This window comes from Clytia hemisphaerica, unplaced genomic scaffold, assembly GCF_902728285.1.
Source record: "Clytia hemisphaerica strain Z4C2 unplaced genomic scaffold, Clytia hemisphaerica genome assembly, whole genome shotgun sequence".
NCBI classification, from domain to species: domain Eukaryota; kingdom Metazoa; phylum Cnidaria; class Hydrozoa; order Leptothecata; family Clytiidae; genus Clytia; species Clytia hemisphaerica.
Window position 1 is genome coordinate 135,266 of NW_027103678.1, and position 18,073 is coordinate 153,338.

An 18,073-nucleotide genomic window follows, 5' to 3' on the forward strand; every position below is an offset into this window, starting at 1 on the left:
ATCAGCCAATTCTAGCCATTCCAGGGTAGAATATCAAATTAAGTTGGGGGATTTGAAACCTTATTATCTTAAAGAGCTTCAAAAAACAAAAAAAATGAGGGGTCATACATCTCTCCAAAAAAAGCAGTTCAGGAGATATGGCAATTTTTGTACCCCGGGAAAAAGGGGCTGTTTTGACAATAAAGGTTGTAAACTTAAGTGGAAAATTCAACAACCCGCGGCACCAAAATATGCTGCAAAAATTGAAAATTCAAGCTTTTGTATTGAGTCAAGATATTCCAAATATCTTCATTTTGACTGCAGACTTTTATCAAATTCTTTTTGTAATGGCTTGCTAACATTTCCAGGAAGAAATGAAAAGCCATTTTTTTGAAATAGAAGACATTGCATTACCAAAAACAATAAAAACGTTATATAAAGCAGAAGTTAAAATTGCTGAACCTACCTATCTTTGTAATCAAAGCGCTGCAGAGGTAAAATTCCCCATGGCATATAAATAACTGTTTTAGGCTTTAAAAAAGGGTCAAATTTTTCAGTGGTACCACTCTCTATAATTCTAGTCCTCATTTTCAGGCTGAAAATGCCTGCACATTTTTCAGACATTTGAAGGTATGAGTTGGAAGGTAAGTTGGACCTAATTATTTTTGAATTATGACTGACTTTCATTCCAATCAATTGCTAACCAAATTCCGCTCCATTTTCATTCAAATACTGAGAAATGTGAAATTTATATTGACTAGCTTGATTTTAATGGGCTAATACATTTTGATTTGCTTCCAATTTAAACTAACTAAATAACTTTGGAAATCAATTAAAGTGATGATAAGAGCAGATAGCTCATTTCAAGGTTCATTTATTTGTCTTTTTTGTTTTTAATTTAAAAGTACTACATTGACTATTTTCTTGATTTATACAATTTTAAGTAGAACAAATAAATAAAATACTAAGAAAATGGGGGAAATAATAGGAATTACAGTTACAGAAGAAATTGAAGAATACAGACGGAAAATTGCTCTACTTGGTAAGCTGGTTCACATGTTTTTAAATTTATTATACTGTAATCATATCCACCAAAACATTTAATATTGCCTTCGTTACTATGAGTTTGTGTCCTAAAGCATATCCTTGATCTTATTAAGCCAGTTAGATATTTCATAAGTTTATCATAAAATGCCATTATATTCAAGCAGTTCTATTATTTTTTGTCTTTTGACAATTTTCATAGAGTAGTATGAATCATCTAAATACACCTATCATACCTACATACATCAATCGAACAGGCTAACTTTTGTTAAGGCTGAAAATACTGTCAATATAATTCAGAACATGATGAAAAGAATAAAAAGATGGGTTTAAAGCCTTTTATTTTGAATTTCAGATGGGGACAGAAAAGCATACTATGAGAATTCACAATGGACAATGCAAATGAACAAAGATGCTGTACAAAAATTACGATCCAAAAATAAAGAACTTCGTCTTGCTTTGGCAAAGAAAAAAGCTGTGAGTGTTAAGCTTGTTTGCATCTTATTTGTTTGTAAAATGTCATTACTTTCCCCTTACACGCAAACACCAGAGATTTCTCTCATCTGAAGCTACCACTTTGAGACTGCCCACAATCTTTTCCAAATTTGCCACTTTGTTTTTCTCTTGCTTCAACCATACACTTACCTATAATCCACGCCACACCAATGGTCCACACCATTTTTTCCAGCCTAGAATGTGTTTAAAAAAGAATGCACTTTTTTGTATACAGTATACTCAAAAAATAATTATTTTTAGGGAGATGAGAAAGTGATTGATGAAGCTTTCCAGGAACGTGATCCCATCCGACATTGTGCTATGCGAGGAATGTCTGGCAAGGTATGTATTCATGATATACACCACTGCAATGACTTGACAATATCATGCAACTTTTCTGTTTTTGTTCCACCCAATACGTCACTTTTTCTATTGTTTAATTTAAGTGACGTATTGAGTGGAAAATTTTAAAAGTTTTCAGAAGACTCTCCAGTGGTGCATATCATAAATTTTGATCTTGAAATCAGTTTCAGGCCAGTTCAGGCATACAAATTTAATTTGATTATCAAACTGTTGATATCAAAGTCTATCTCGATGTAACTAGAAGTATTGTGGTAGAGGGCCAAAACTCATGAAATCTTTTCTGGGACACAGCTGCATTGATTTATTTTGAAAGCTTTAATGTATTTGAAATCAGATCTGCTGTTGTAAAGCAGGCAAATACCGTTTGATTCAGTTTTATTAGGTAAAATTGTCAGAGAAAACATATTCCTTATCTTACAAAATTGCTGTTATTTTAACATTTTTTTATAGGAAGCCATTGCAAAGCTTGACCAACAAGTTTGTGAATCTAAGAAACGTTTGAATGCCATGCGACACCAATTTAAAATGAAAGAAAAGAAATTATCCGCTTTACAAACAGAATTCGATCAAATGACGAAAGATTCGGAAACTATTTCACTGGCAGATACTGGTGATTCTGATGAATCGAGAGTAAGTTTATCAGCTGTAACTTACCTGTTTTTTTTGCTTGAGAAATTGGCAAAACAACTGTCCAGTGTGCAAACAAGCTGTGTCTCCATTTGAGTTTACAGCTTTCTTTGCCTCACAATACTTTGACTTTTTCAATTCGTTGCAAACTTTAAGTTTAATTTTGCAAGGAGGGGGGAGGCACTTTTCTAACATTAAAAATTTGGGGTGGGGGACAGTTTTACTTGGGGCAAATATCCTGTCACGGTGGTATTATTGTCACTCTTCTTCCTTTCTGTGAAGGAGTACAAAAGTGTATGTAATATACTAGATATCGTGTTGCCTGGGGACACTCATTCTGTTCAACGATCACGATGGATAAGAACTAAGTTTAACTGTCATCACTTTGCATCATGGTATCAGTGTATCGTGTGGACAAGATCAGCAGTGTCTGGACAGCGCTATGGAATATATTTTTTCACAAATAGCGTTTTTTTCTGGAGCCTAATTTGACGTTTTTTTGTCATAGACTGAAAAAAAGCAACTTGAATAAAAAATATGAAAAATTTATTGCTTTGTGAAACAAATTTTTCCTTTCTCCATCATAAAACTTATATTTTCATTTGCAGCAATTGCGTATTCTTGAAAACCGCTTGGACAAAATGAATTTAAAGTTGAACGAGGCCAAGAAAATCAAATCAACATACGATCAAATCCTGGAACACCAAAAAGAGGTAGGATTGTTATCGCTCTACGGAAATTAAGATTTTTAAAGTAGGCTCATCGATGGGGTAGAAAGAATCTTCACTTTTTCTTTTCAATTTTTCATCAGTTTCGGATTTTTTTTAAATTTTATGCTTTGATTTTTGCTCAAATTATTTTTACCAGACTTTACTATTCCAATCTGACACAACACATAAAAGCAACGTTATTTGCACATCCATATCGTTCATTTAACGTTAAATGGATGTTGAGACAACCTTCTTTCGTCTGTTGGATTACTATGAATGGAATCTTTTTTCTTCAAGATTAAATTTATCTCAAAATGTGCGAGCTTCAAACACTTCGAAGAAGTCTTTAGTTTGATCTTATTATCAACAGGGTTGTTTTCATCCCGACGGAGTTTTGGCCGTTGAGGATTTTCTCCTCCGTAATACACGCTTTTTTATAAGAACTAAAAATTTTGGCTCAGGCTGGGTTGTTCTTAATTGTTTTAAGTTTTTCAAGCTTAAAAATGTTCTACGATGTTCTAAATTTGGTTTAAGATTTCAGTCTTTTGTTCTTATAAAATTGTTCTTACATAAAAAAGCGTGTATCAAAAAGTTCACATTCTCTCCTCCATAATACCAGAAACTTTACATTTTTGTTTTTCAAAATTCTAGGAACGTCGATCATGGCCCAAACAACTTGATTCACTTGAGCAAGGTATCAAGCAACAAAACGACGAATTATCAGACCTCAAAGTCATGTACAACGATGCACAAATAGCACGTGATACTGCTCGAGCAGAATTAAGTAAATTAGAACAGTCTGTATATGAAGCTAAACGTGAAAGAGAAGTACAATTAATGGAATATAAGAAACAGGCTGAAGAAAAGAAAGAACACGCTGAAAAGGTTGAGAAACGGGTAAGTTTTTATATGGATTCTCACGTAGAAATGGACATTCAACCACTTTTTGTACTAAATCTTGAGAACGTAAATTGCTTGGAAATTACCTTTAATGTTTATAGGGCTTTTATTTGAAATACATTCACAATCTGCATTTCTGATTTTTCCAATTGTGATTAATTATTTCATCATTTGAACTTTCTGGGCGGGGTGTTAAATCTCACTGCATATCATATACTTTATTTCTTTATCGTACTAATAGTTAATTTTTCATTTGAAAATAATCTGTTCTTCTCTGTCATAGTTACAAAGAGCTTCCCTGCAACAAGATGAACTCAGCCATGGTAAGGGAGTTTTGGGAATTTTAACCTCTATTTCTGCCCCTACCGCCACAATATTTAAATATCTAGGACCCCAATAATGGACATCATTTTTTATTATCTTCTCCTACTGCATACGAGAAATTCCAATATAAATATTAAAATAAAACAGATTCTTGTCAACCGAGAATCCTAATTTTAAGTCGGACAAAACAAACTGGTAAATTGCACAGTGACTAATAACTCAAATCTATGAACTAATATATTTACTTTTAACTAACCCCCTAGTTTTTGTAGTATGTTTTGATTGAACAATCATTTAGACTTCTATTCCTATAGTGATTTACAAAACACCTTTCAAACTTTGAATCAAAAGCTACATGTCAGTGTATCGAGGTCGAATGGTGTTTAAAAACTTCTAAAAATACGTTATGCGCTCAAAGACACAAACAATTCATTCAACCTTGGTGAACTTGGACCCAATCGTCTTGTATTTTGACCTTAGGGGTGATAGATATTATGAATAGAAATGTAGACTTTCTTTAAATTTTCAGATCAAAAGACACAAATCTCTGGTGAAGAACAAGAACGAAAAATCAATACTTACGAAGAAGCCATGTCCAAAATTAAAGATGCTACTGGTGTTTCTGATATCCAGGTAATTTATACATCTTTCAATATCAAGGAGACATAGAGTTTACAGACATTTTGACATGATTCATTCCTGGCTCGACCCCGCTTATAATAACTCCAAGAGTATCAGTGTGAAAGGAATCTCATCGTTCGTTCGTTCGTTCGTTCGTTCGTTCGTTCGTTCGTTCGTTCGTTCGTTCGTTCGTTCGTTCGTTCGTTCGTTCGTTCGTTCGTTCGTTCGTTCGTTCGTTCGTTCGTTCGTTCGTTCGTTCGTTCGTTCGTTCGTTCGTTCGTTCGTTCGTTCGTTCGTTCGTTCGTTCGTTCGTTCGTTCGTTCGTTCGTTCGTTCGTTCGTTCGTTCGTTCGTTCGTTCGTTCGTTCGTTCGTTCGTTCGTTCGTTCGTTCGTTCGTTCGTTCGTTCGTTCGTTCGTTCGTTCGTTCGTTCGTTCGTTCGTTCGTTCGTTCGTTCGTTCGTTCGTTCGTTCGTTCGTTCGTTCGTTCGTTCGTTCGTTCGTTCGTTCGTTCGTTCGTTCGTTCGTTCGTTCGTTCGTTCGTTCGTTCGTTCGTTCGTTCGTTCGTTCGTTCGTTCTTTTTTATTCTCATTTTTTAAATTAAATCTGACTCAATTGGGTTGAAAAATGTCGCCGTGCTTCTCTAGATCTCTACACTGCGTCAGCTTAGAAGAAGCTGAGGGTTTTATGGAAATTTTTTTCAGTGCATTTTTAGTTTGTATCTAAAACAAACCAAATCAAAATAATGCTCAACTTAATGACTTTTGTTTTTGTCCATAATGCAAACATATCTAACATTTTCCACAAGTTCACTTCGAAACCTATGTTTTGGATACCTTCACTGAAAATGAATCTCCCGTGTGATTTCATTACCACTCTTTCATTACCATTTTGCAAGCGACAGTTATTATTACTTGATATAACAAATTTTATTTTACTATCACATTTAGGAAGTCGTGCAACGCTTTTTATCGCAAGGCGATACACAGAAACATTTGGAACAATTGAAAGTGACCAACGAGAAGACCTTAGTTCGATTGAAGGAGGACAAGGAAAAATTACAAAAGGAATTCGAATCCATGAAATATTCGGGTGAAGCTAAAATGTCAAGGTATATAATTTTTTTTTCGGTCCTGACCACTGGTGTTGAACCATTAATAAGATAATAGGATTGGCATACTTTTTAAGTGCTAGATTTTTGCGTGGTTAAACCCATTTAAATCTTGTGTAAGCGAAGTGAGCTTTCCCCCATCCCTGCTGGTTCAAACGAAAAACGACTTGCTATTACGTTTTTGAGTTCCCTTGTTCAAAAATCGTTCTACTCAAAAGAGCATTAAACGTAACAGACTTATAAATTATTTTCTATTTTTCAGCGGTCAACGCCTTTTGGAAGAATACGAAGATAAATTGAAAGCGAGTGAACAAAAGTGAGTACATTCTATACGTATTTTACTGAGGCTACGTCATACCTCCCTCTGTTTCGAGCGTTAAACTCCTACTCTTCGAGAGTAAGGCTTAAAAGTCTAGAGCTGTCTATTGTGTAGACTATATTTTACTTGGTCTGAGTAAATGTCAATAAGAAAGTTGACTTTACATTTTAGTTGTTTTTTTCAAGTCCCTTCAAAAGGTATTTTCTGAATGGTATTATAATACGTATGAAGATGAAAAATTAAGACATTTACCTTGGCAAGATGCATTTTCCCGCTAAAACGACTACTTTTTTCATAATCTGTTGATAATTCTTTAGGTGTCGTGAATCTAAAACACGTCAAGAATCAACCAGTCGCATCTTGGTTGATATCAAAGCTGGTGTTGAACATTTAGCTGATAAACTACAACATCTGAAACCACCAAAGGGTCAAGTACCACAAACACATGTCAATCCATCTACGGAAGAATATATTCTTGATCTTCTCGGTAACCAATTTTTTTTCAATCAACATGTTAATCTAAACACCCTGTCTCAGTGATCCTGTGAGAGTTTTCTAGCCAATAAGGATATGAATATCAAAAGGGTTGGAAAATCTCTTGTGTTTGAAGTTTCAAATTCTATTGTTTACAACTTCAAAATCCAATGATGATGCTCAAAATTATTGTCTTGAAGTGGCTTTGTTGTTTCGCGAAATCTTTTTATAAATGTTTTGCGGCTTGCATGAAATTTGACCCTTGTAATGTTTCTCTAACACAGCTCAAAGTAAGATTGATTGAAGACTCTGATCATGGCGTTCTTTAATAATCTAACATACAGTGACGGTGGTTTTGTGAGAATACGCAATGATTCTGATCCCTAATGATTCTAATTACCTTAAGTGGATAAATTTTGGCGTGGATTTAATTTGGCGAATGGCCAAAATACGATTTTTGGCGGGATTTAATTTGGTGATAGATCAATTTCGTAAAATTTGGCGGGGATTTAATTTGACAAATTGGAAGTTTTGTCAGAATGAAATGTGTGAAAATTGCTCAAAAATATACTAAAAAGTTGTGATTTTTCACATAATTCCCTTTTTGTTAAATTTGGCGGGGATTTAATTCGGCGAATTGCCGAATTTGGAAATTTTGGCGAGGATTTAATTTGGCGAATTTTGCCAAAATTCGCCAAATTCGCCAAATTTAATCCCCGCTAAAATTTATCCACCTAAGGTATGTTTTCTTTGGTTTTCTACAGGCATCAGTGAACAGAAATTGTTAAAGTTGATGGACGAGCTCGGTGGTAAAGACATTCAAGACATTGTTAAAGAAATGGAAGATACAGATTTCCGTACAACGTTGGAATCTAAATTACCAGCATACAATACACGTGTTAAATTACCCACGGTCAACGAACGAATAACCGGATTTGAAGGTTTGTATTTTGCATTACGTCATTTTGTTTTGGCATTACGTCATTTTTACAACAGCTTATTGGTTACAAGTGACGTTTTATGTAAAGAAGTTATTTGTAGTTCCATGAAGTCATTGGAGTTGTGCATGTCTTGAACACATTCTGAGTTTACACTTTCTTTTGATTTTTGTTTCTCTGTTGATTTACTTTTTCTTTTTTCAGTTTCTCTGTTTGACATACAATTGATCAATTACTGTCCATATTAAAATTAGGGGCTGAAATTTTAATGTCCAAACAGTCTTAACTTAACTAAGCTCCTAAAATTAGCTCTCCAACAACCAACCAGTCCTTGTCTCGGTTAGTTTTCTGATTACAATGACGTCCTAGTGAAATGAAACTTTGTACTTGACATATTTCCAATCAATTAGATACTCAAGCACCATTAAACACGGTATTGTTTTGAATTTACCAGGTCTGAAAGACATCAAATATTTAAAATCATTGCATTGACGTACTCGTAAATGCACAAATTTGACGTCATTCAGCCTTGATAGTTTCGAACCCAATTACCTATGGTAATGGAGTGATGTGTTTAGCCTCAAGGCTGAATTACCAAAATAATTCTTTAAATCACTGACAACACGGACAGTAAAAACTATTATTTTTGTCACCCAGTGTTGCAATTTTTCCATTGATAGGCAGAAATCCGTCTAGTTGATACTTTTTGTCGAATTGTAAGACCATGCTCAGACGTTACGGTTTCGTATCTCCCCGGTATGGTTTTCGTTACGGATCGAGTGTGTTCATATTGGTTTCGGAACGCGTCGAAGTAAGAAAACGGAGCAGTTCCGTTCCGATGAAAATACTGGAGCGAAACCGTTTCAATTTATTTTGCCTTGTAACGTCTTCTTTTTTCACGTTTCGAATTTTGACGTTCACACTTGTTTCGGAATCGTTTCATTTCGGAACGATACGGAACCGTAACGTGAACATGGTCTAAGCCTTGGAAGAATTTAGGCCATCACATGGTACATTCAACACCATAATATCGACACTTTTTCTGTCTATACTTTTTATAGAAGACGATGATAGTGGGGACGATGATGATTATCTATCACGAAACGCCATCAAACGTACATCACAACAAATTGTCGATTCCAAAACAAAGAAAAACAAACCAAGACAAAAGAAAAACAAGAAGAAATAAATTATATTCATGAATTTACTGAACCCATTAATATTTTTCTTAACATTTTTATTTTTTGTTCTCTTGTCTTTTATCGTAAACTATTATTTACTCTTTGACCTCCTGATATGAATACAGTATTGTAAATAGCTGATTTCTGATTTTGTAAATTACTCTTTGGTCTTTTGGAACTGATTTAACTATTTGTAGTGAATCTCGGACCAGCTTTTTGTGTTTTGTTGGTAACAGGCCAAGAATTGTAAATTAAACTAGCTGGTGAATTTCTTCTTCTTCTATATATTAATAGCGGTGCTTTGTGTGTCTGTGTGTCACCACTTTCGTTTTTGCTTTGTTTGTGTTTTAGAATTATGACTTTTAGTCTCTTGCTCCACAAATTTGTTCTATTGGATTCGCGCCATTTGCAAAAGATTTCGCAAGCAATGTTTTGTTCTCGATAAGTTCGTTTTGATTGACAGATCGGATAGAGCCTGGTTTAGACTTTATTCAGCCTTTGTTTTGAAATTTAAGGCCCATCTACATTTAGTAATTTTATTTTCTGCACAGCTTTGCCTGATCCTGTTTTTCTCTTTTCTTTTGTTTGAAATGTTTTCGAATGTATTTAACGATCGTATTTATTAATGACATTCGAATTCTTGTCAAAACAAAACAAGTTTCTTTTATAGAAAAGAACATTTCAAAAATCAGAACATAAATTTAAAAAGTTAGTCGAACAATAACAGCATTCAAAGGGCGATAACAAGCAAGAGAAGAAATTAGTCCATCTCTTTCTTCATATAAAGATATAAAAACATTCAAGTGGTTGATACTGTTAAAAACTGTGTACGTCATTTTACATGTTTAAATTCGAAAAGTTATGACAAGGGTTTAAAAAATGCAATTTAGAATTGACTATTTCGGCAAGTACAAAACGCCTACTACCTACTACTTAATACTTACTACCTACTACTTACTACCTACTGTAAAATAGCTCAAAACGGCTCGAAATTACCTTTAAAATATTCAGCATGTTAAAATTAGCAAAATCTGAAACTTTGGTGGTAAAAAAGTTAAAACTTCTTCTTTGAAGACTTCAAAATATTTTTTCTCTTTTATTTTGTTTATGACTTTTTCCCGCGCTTTTTCTATAAAGTTTACAGACGCATTTCTTCGTAGAAGAGAAAAATATTTCCTTCGCACACTTATTTATTCATGTCAGTTTTATTTATAAGAATCGACCAATCTAAAAAGTTAAAACACTTTAAGTAAGTAGAGCCCTATGTTTCACTGGGTACTAGCTGAAAATCCTTTGACATGTCTTTGACATTTATTGACAAAATGACCCTTTTGAACCAAACTATTGACAGGGTCGTTAAATATGACCTTTGTAGACTTCATTTTATGTAGAAAAAAAATTCTTATTGTGCTCAATAAGATGTTTTCAATATCGCAAGGTAGAAATTTTCGGTAGGAAAATACTACAAAGAGCTGTTTTAGAGGTGTCAATTTGACCATGTCAAAGTATTGACGAAATGAAATTTTTGATAAAAATATTGACACAGTTAATGAATATTAAAAGCTTCGCAAACCAATTCCAAGAAATATTTTGGCAACATTTGATATGATGCAGATCATACAATAGGATATAGATAGATTGACCCCCTATTTATATTACAGAGCCTTTTTTAGACATTTACGTGTATTCTTATCGTCTTATAATAAGAGTCATAAGAAGGAGTATGTTAAGGAAAAAGGAAAGTTCTTATAATAAGAGTCATAAGAGAGAGTAGGTTTAGGAAAAAGAAAAAATCAAGATAATGGCCTTTTGTATACTTATATGAGGCGAAGAGAATATTTACTCACTACGTAAATATGCTAAATATTCTTTTAGATAACACTTTTTTCAAGTAAATATAAAGCAATAAAGACTTGTGTGTTAGCATTCAGATATTACAAAACCAATTTTTTTTAGAATAGAGATTTTGAACAAGCGAAGGAGAGTTCTGGTCTGTAAAGTATACAAACTGAGTAGGTAGTAAGTAGTAAGTAGTAGGTAGTAAGTATTAAGTAGTAGGTAGTAGGCGTTTTGTACTTGCCGCTTATTATTTATCTTTTTAAATCTGATAAAAACAAAGTTGCACTATTCTTTGTGGCTTTCCCGCTTTTTCCTAAAGAATTGTCATTTCTACAATGCACTCCTCTTTACCATGACATTTTCTCAAATTGTCGAAAGCTGGACGGCGTAATTAATGCGAGCGAAGCGAGAAAAAGATCTCCGGGGGAAGGTTAGTGTCAAACTTTGAAGATATATTTTTATTAATTTGATCGTTTAAGCCAGCTTCAACATCCAAAGGACTTTTAGTGCGTTCAGCTACAGCTTAACCGGCGTGCGACGCCGGGTACCGGCTAGTTTTACTTAATTAAATTACCATTTTTCTACTATAACACAGAAATATATGATTGTGTGTCAGAAATTACACCCTTTAACAATAAATTGATTATCATGTTTCCTTTTCCCATTTCCGGTATGATTACCGGAAAAGACGTTTTCATTAAAAAGCAACGTACAATTTGTGCCTTGAATTGAAAGTAAAGCTATACTGCAACTCGCTATAATAGCTCCAAAACAAACCTTCCTTCTTAGATCTGCATTCTTTTTATCAAGGAAAAAATGATTGGTAGATTTCAAGGGTCGAGAAAGACCTTACTCGTGGTGACGTTTGACGTGATCCTTTGAAGGGAGTAGATTTTTTATAGTTCGTAATTTTGGGACCCTTTCAAAGACTCAATACATCGTTTTCATACGCCCGGGGAGGGGTACGAGGTTTACAGGATGACAGGGGTGCCACCTGGCTTTCGAATCTCTGACCCTTAGCGGGACTAAAAAGGAGGGTGGCACATACCCGTACCTACCATCACTACAGTCGTTTTTTATAAAATTCCTTAAAAAATACCGTACTTACCTAAATGCTGAAACAATTCGAAATTATCTTAACAACCATTAGCGCTAAAATTCCAAAAAAGTAGTTTTACCGCAGTAATCCGAATTTTTGTGAATTTGACACTTTTGATTGTAAAGGGAACGTTTGGATTGTTAAATGTAAGTACCTAGCCTATCTCTATCCCAACACGCGATTTTTTTTATCACTCTGTTGGTCTATCACTTGTTTTTTGGGCTTTGTTTACAAAAACACTCCTTCGTGGTGACAAATTTTAGTTTTTGCTGCAGTCAAAAGCTACGGTTCTTTGGCTTAAAGCCAAGAATTTTTATTTCCCCAAGGATCTCTGGGGGATAATTGTAAAAAGTTACAGACGGAAAGGTGTCGAGAAAAAAGCCGTGGTCGTCTGGGTACGTACAGGCAAGTAAGTACCGTAAGCGTAAGCTTCGGAAATTTGAGTATACTTATTATACACAAGATTTTCCGTACCTTTAAAAACAAACCTTTAAATCTCGTACCAGTAATCCCGGGGAAAATAGCGGAAAGATTCTTCAAAAGTGATAAGAATCTAAGTGCGGAAATGGGCGGGAATCTTTTACCACAAAACGACGGTAAGTTTTAGCGTTTTAACGCCCTCCGCCCTGACCTTACTTTTGCGGACGCAAAGCCGAGACACTTTCACTTTTGATGGCAAAATGGCAGCAAAAATGACCTGAAAAAAGGATAAAAAAATGAAATTTAACAAAAAGATTCCTTCCATACTCCTTAGCAGAACCTCCATATACCTCCAAATTTTGCTGGCTACTTGTTTGTCAAAGTAAAGATATACAGGTGTGTAATTTTCAGTCTGGGTATCCAGACTCAGAATTTTTAGAAAAAAGATTTTTCAAAGTTTCTAAAATTATTTTAGAGTTTGGTACAACTAAAAAAGTATGGTACAGTTTGTTTTGTTTTAAATGATCCTATCTTCTTTAGAATGTGCTATTTCTTAATTTCTTTTGGTGGTCTCATAGGACAGAAGGACCATGGAAGGAATTTATCTGGTTATTCCTGAATTCTTTGCTGAAGACCAAAAAAGAAAGCTATAAAGCAGTCAGGAATAATGTCTTACTTAGGACAGTATGTCTTAATTTGGACATATGTACTAACTAGGAAATAAAAAATGTCCTTACTAGGCCATTTTTCCTATTTTTACCTATAACTCAAAATCAAGAAAAATGCGCAATTTCTAACCATAGTAGATACCAGACCCCCGCGCTCGATAGGATCAATCATCGGAACGGCTCGATGACGGATGGATATGTGATCGATGGATTACTTATCGATCCGGATAGGAGATCGATGGAAGATTCAGCCATTAGAAAGTCTTGAGTATCGATCCTTCGTTGATCCATTTATCGAGCTAGTATATCAATCGAGTATATCGATTCGTCATCGATCGTTAATCGATTCGTCATCGATCGTTAATCGATTCGTCATCGATCATTAATCGATTCGTCATCGATCGTTAATCGATTCGTCATCGATCGTTAATCGATTCGTCATCGATCGTTAATCGATTATAAATCGATTATAAATCGATTATACATCTATCATGTATCGATCATGTATCGATCATACATCGAGCCCGTAAATCCTCGAATAAGCTTATTTAATTTTTCAGGCTCTAATGTTGAAAGTTTCCCCGACCTTTTCCCGCCCAGAGCTTTCTTAGCGTGTCGAAAGAAAATTTCTACATCGGGTGCCAGATAAGTACCGATAAGTAAATCCGGTTTGACGCCATTAGATCGATATGGATCGATTAATCAATATAAAAAAACGGTCGATATTTTGATTGGGAGGTGTCGATAGGTAATCGATAGGTAATCGATAGGTGTCGATAGGTAATCGATAGCGAGGAAGATCGATTAATATTAGAGCTCGATTTTTAGAAAGAGTCGATAGGGTCGATAAGATCGATAAAAGATCGATGATAGATCGATGATAGATCGATGATAGATCGATAACTAATCATAAGCTTAAAAAAATCTTGAGTATCGATCCTCTATCGATCTCCTATCCGGATCGATAAGTAATCCATCGATCACATATCGATCCGTCATCGAGCCGTTCCGATGATCGATCCTATCGAGCGCGGGGGTCTGGTAGATAGGGCCCTGTCGACGCACCGGACTGTCCGGTGTATTTGTCCGGTGGCAAAAAGTATCATAGCTGTCAACTTTGCCTCACAAAAATGTGGGAGAGCTCCAAGTCGGAAAAATTTTCCCCGATAATAATCCGATTTTTCAAAATCGGAAAATCGGGAAATCGGGGAAATTTTCTCGTAAAATCCGATTTTATTGGAAATTTTTTTCAGGAAATTGGGGAATTTTTCGTTCCGATCTTTCAAAATCCAGAAATCTTGCCATTTGGTTTTTCCAAAATCAGAAATCTTTTGGAAATGCGGGAGATGCGGCAGAAAATCCCAAAAATGCGGGAGATTTGGCAGAATTTTCTTCACGCGGGAGAAATCGTTGACATGCGGGAGTCTCCCGCTCAATGCGGGAGAGTTGACATCTATGAAGTATCCTTTCGCTACACCGGACGCAATAAGTCTAGTGTCAGTCCGGTGTTGCATACAGGGAATTTTGGACGCCGGACATTTACGAAACAAAAAATTAAGAAACACCTGGTCATGTCCGGTGTGTTTTGATTGTCCGGTGGAAAAAAATATCCTTCTCCGACACTGGACATCCACCATCCTTAAGTCCGGTGTAGAGATTGTCCGGTGGTAAAAAAATTCTCATTTTACACCGGACCTTCGCGTGTCCGGTGTTCGTTAAGTCCGGTGCATCGGCAGGGTCCTCTAACCATAAACCAATTTTCAAATATTTGATTGAAGGAATCAAGAAATATCTTAATTTGAAAACTCAAGCCCCTAACAGTATAGACCTATAAACTGTTCACACAAAAATTACGGGAAACACATATTTGGACTTTGTACCCTATGCTGCTGCACGCAAGCACTTAAGCTAAAGTCCTGCAAAAGCGGGACAAAAATCAGTTTTTTGAAGTTTGCGAAAAAACCCTGTCTGGAAAGAAGGGAATATTTACGCCAGAGATTTCTTGGCGTAGCTTTTGTGTAAGCCTATGAAATCCAAAGTCTGCACCGGAGATATCCGGCGTACATGCCTTACTTTCCAGATTGGGAAAAAACGCCACATAGAAGATCTTTCAAATTCAGTACCGTGAGCGACAGCCCTGCCTTATTCCGACCCCCCAAATAACAGTTATGAAAAGAATTCTATGTTTACAAACACTCCCTCTCCAAGTTAATCTCAAAACAAATTCAAAACATCTAACAATAGATGGCTATAATGTTAAGATGTCAATAATGTATTAAAAAGTGTGAGTTGTAAAAGTAGTTACCTTTTGTTGTCATTTATGACGTTGGACATATTGCAATAAAAAATCATGTTTCGTATAAGAAGCAATTATTGCTAATTATTTGGTTCAACTGGTTTACTGTATCAAATTTCTCAGTTTAGTTGACACTTTGGTATTTTCGTTGCGTCACAGCAAAAGGTTTGTTTTTATTTTAGTTCGTATCTTTGAAAGACCACGTCGGATTTAGGCAGGGCTGTCAGATTTAGGACCACTCACGGTATGTGAATGAAGCAGTAAAAAATACAACTTTTCTATTTTTCCTTTTTTTTGCAAAAGTTCTAGGAATGAAAGTAAAGGTATAATAATGATAATTGAATACTATCCTATTCCACTGATGATCCGCGGCACTATCGTAAAGCTAGAATCGCTTTGCGTACTCTTCGCTAGAGAAAATGATTGACAGATTGAAGTTTTTCACCCGCGCGGGTGTTCGCAGGCGTTCTGCGAGCATTCTCGGCTCATCCTCAAACCACGCTAAAAATGGTAGACCTAGCTGTGATATATCATTTCAATGGAAGTTGTTGGAATGTTTACAAGGCTCTTGACAGAATATTGTTTGTTTTATTGTCAATGATGACAGTGCCGTTATAAATTTTGTTAGATCAGACATATTGATGTTTGTAAGTACACATAGTTTTGATTCCCATTAAAGAATCATATTCTGGTTTTCATGTTATTAGATGCTGTTTTAGAGCTTTAGAGCTAGCCTGCCTAACAGTTAGCCACACGACCCACGGCATGGCCCGAACATGTTCGGGCCTCTTGATTAATACTGTTTAAAAATGGCCCGCGCAATTTCGGGCCATGTTCGGGCCAGATTTTCGAAAACTTGCTACGATCGCGCGTGTAATTTCAGGACCCAATATTTATATTTTAAATTCCTTATTTTAGCAAACAAATTTAAAAATCTTCATCTTTATTCAAATATATATTGTTCAAATATAAAAGTTAATCATCTATTTCCAATTAAGTTAGGAAAATTATTAAAAAGAATGATTTGAATCTTACATAATATGGTCTTCTTCTTATTCTTTATCCCGTATTCGAAGCAGAATTTTTCTGGATCGTTTTTTGTACTGTTATACAACTTTGTGAATCAAACTGGTATTTGGAACTTTGAATTTGTCTATTGAAAATATTTAACAATGGATGATGATAAACCAGGAAAGGTAAATTAAATTAAATTCTACTATTCCTAACATGGTCCGAACAAAATGTTCGGGCCGATTCAATAATACTTTTATGTGGCCTGAGCATGGTCCGAACAGGCCCGAACATGTTCGGGCCATGCCGTGGGTCGTTTAGCCACACTAGGAAATCAAGCTTTCAGAAAAAACAACATCAGTCATCTATAGGATGTATTTGCAACAACAAGGATGAGAGTTACCTGAATCAAGTTCAAGATCCCAAGACCATCAATTAAAACTTGAAAACTTAAAATGAGACAAAATGACAGATAGCGAACGTGCAGCAGCCAAATATCAACCAACCAAATTTTGTCATTCAATTCCTGAGACAGCGCTTCGATTTTTAAAGCCTTGTTTATACGCTAAAGTAAAATAATTCCGCACTTGTAAATGGGTCATTGTATTAGGTCCAGCAAAATTTCCGGGAAATAGCCTATCCGGTGGTGCGCGGATCTAGGTGGGTTCCGCCTCCCCCGTAGATCTTTTTCTTGGGAAGTTGATCTTCAAATTAGTTTTCAAGGTTTGCTTGGCTCAAATTTTTTCATCTATGGCTCAAATTTTAGGCAATTTCTCAAAGTTTTTGAAAATGTTAATTTCATTAAAAAGTGCCGGGTTATTTTTCATGAATCCCTTTAGAAGTTTTGCGGCACATTTTTTTGCTTGAGAGTCAAGTAAACGATATAGTGCCTTCGCAGCATTAATCTTTGATACTCATTTTGGCGGGACGCTAGTGTGACTAACTGCCTAAAGCCTAGTCTACATGTTACAAAAACCCGAAGTTTTATAAAGTAGACAGTCCTTTATTTGTAAAATCGGGAATTTTCATAATGGTAGACCAAGTGTTTGCCGACATTCTGATAAATAACAAGATTGCTTACGGGAATTTCTAACCCGCGCGAGCAAACTCGCACCTGTCAATCATTTTTAGACCTGTCAATCATTTTTTAGACCTGCCAATCATTTTTTAGCAGCATATTGGGTCAGCTTTTTGCTTTTCTTTTCACTTGTGGTTCTGAAAAAAGTGTTCGTAAGATGACAAAAAAAGACGAAAGTCGATTTTTATGCATTTTTTTGCAACAGAGATGCCATTGGCCATTGTCCTAACTAAGACATTGTTCCTGACTGTAAAGGGCCATTCCAGAAGATTTTTGTTCCCCCCGTCAGATAGCCTGGGAATCCAAGCGTTAAACTTTGTTCACAGTCTAGTTTTATGATATTTTTGCTGCTTGTTTAACGCTTGGCGCAGGTAACTCGCCAGCAGGTTCGGTCTGATTGGCCAGTTTTCAGCGTATTACTTAGCAGTACTTTCGCGCGCATTTTAATAATTTCAATGTGTGCGCATAATTTATGGAAAAAGCTGACTAAGCAGAAAAAAGGAAAACAAATGAAAATGAAAACATAGATTCATTTAGAAACAAAATGGCTGTCCACTGGAAGTCTAAATATATGTGGCT

The 18,073-nt window shown here is 35.4% G+C and overlaps 1 protein-coding gene across 1 annotated transcript; it reads left to right on the forward strand.

Moving 5' to 3' along the window:
- The first annotated feature begins 896 nt into the window (after window positions 1-896).
- Window positions 897-9,182, forward strand: LOC136803666 (outer dynein arm-docking complex subunit 3-like). The gene is made up of 13 exons (XM_067060388.1): window positions 897-1,021; window positions 1,379-1,500; window positions 1,780-1,860; window positions 2,332-2,511; window positions 3,117-3,221; window positions 3,870-4,115; window positions 4,402-4,441; window positions 4,972-5,075; window positions 6,011-6,171; window positions 6,434-6,487; window positions 6,808-6,977; window positions 7,729-7,905; window positions 8,964-9,182. The coding sequence occupies exons 1-13, from the start codon at window positions 952-954 to the stop codon at window positions 9,089-9,091; spliced, it is 1,638 nt and encodes a 545-aa protein (XP_066916489.1). The 5' UTR covers window positions 897-951; the 3' UTR covers window positions 9,092-9,182.
- Window positions 9,183-18,073: the final 8,891 nt, after the last annotated feature.

Bases quoted from the DNA above. Each gene is read 5' to 3' on its own strand.
- LOC136803666 (XM_067060388.1), top strand. From the start codon at position 952: ATGGGGGAAATAATAGGAATTACAGTTACAGAAGAAATTGAAGAATAC. The intron at 1,861-2,331 runs GTATGTATTCAT...ATTTTTTTATAG, and splicing joins TGCGAGGAATGTCTGGCAAG to GAAGCCATTGCAAAGCTTGA. The intron at 4,116-4,401 runs GTAAGTTTTTAT...TCTCTGTCATAG, and splicing joins CTGAAAAGGTTGAGAAACGG to TTACAAAGAGCTTCCCTGCA.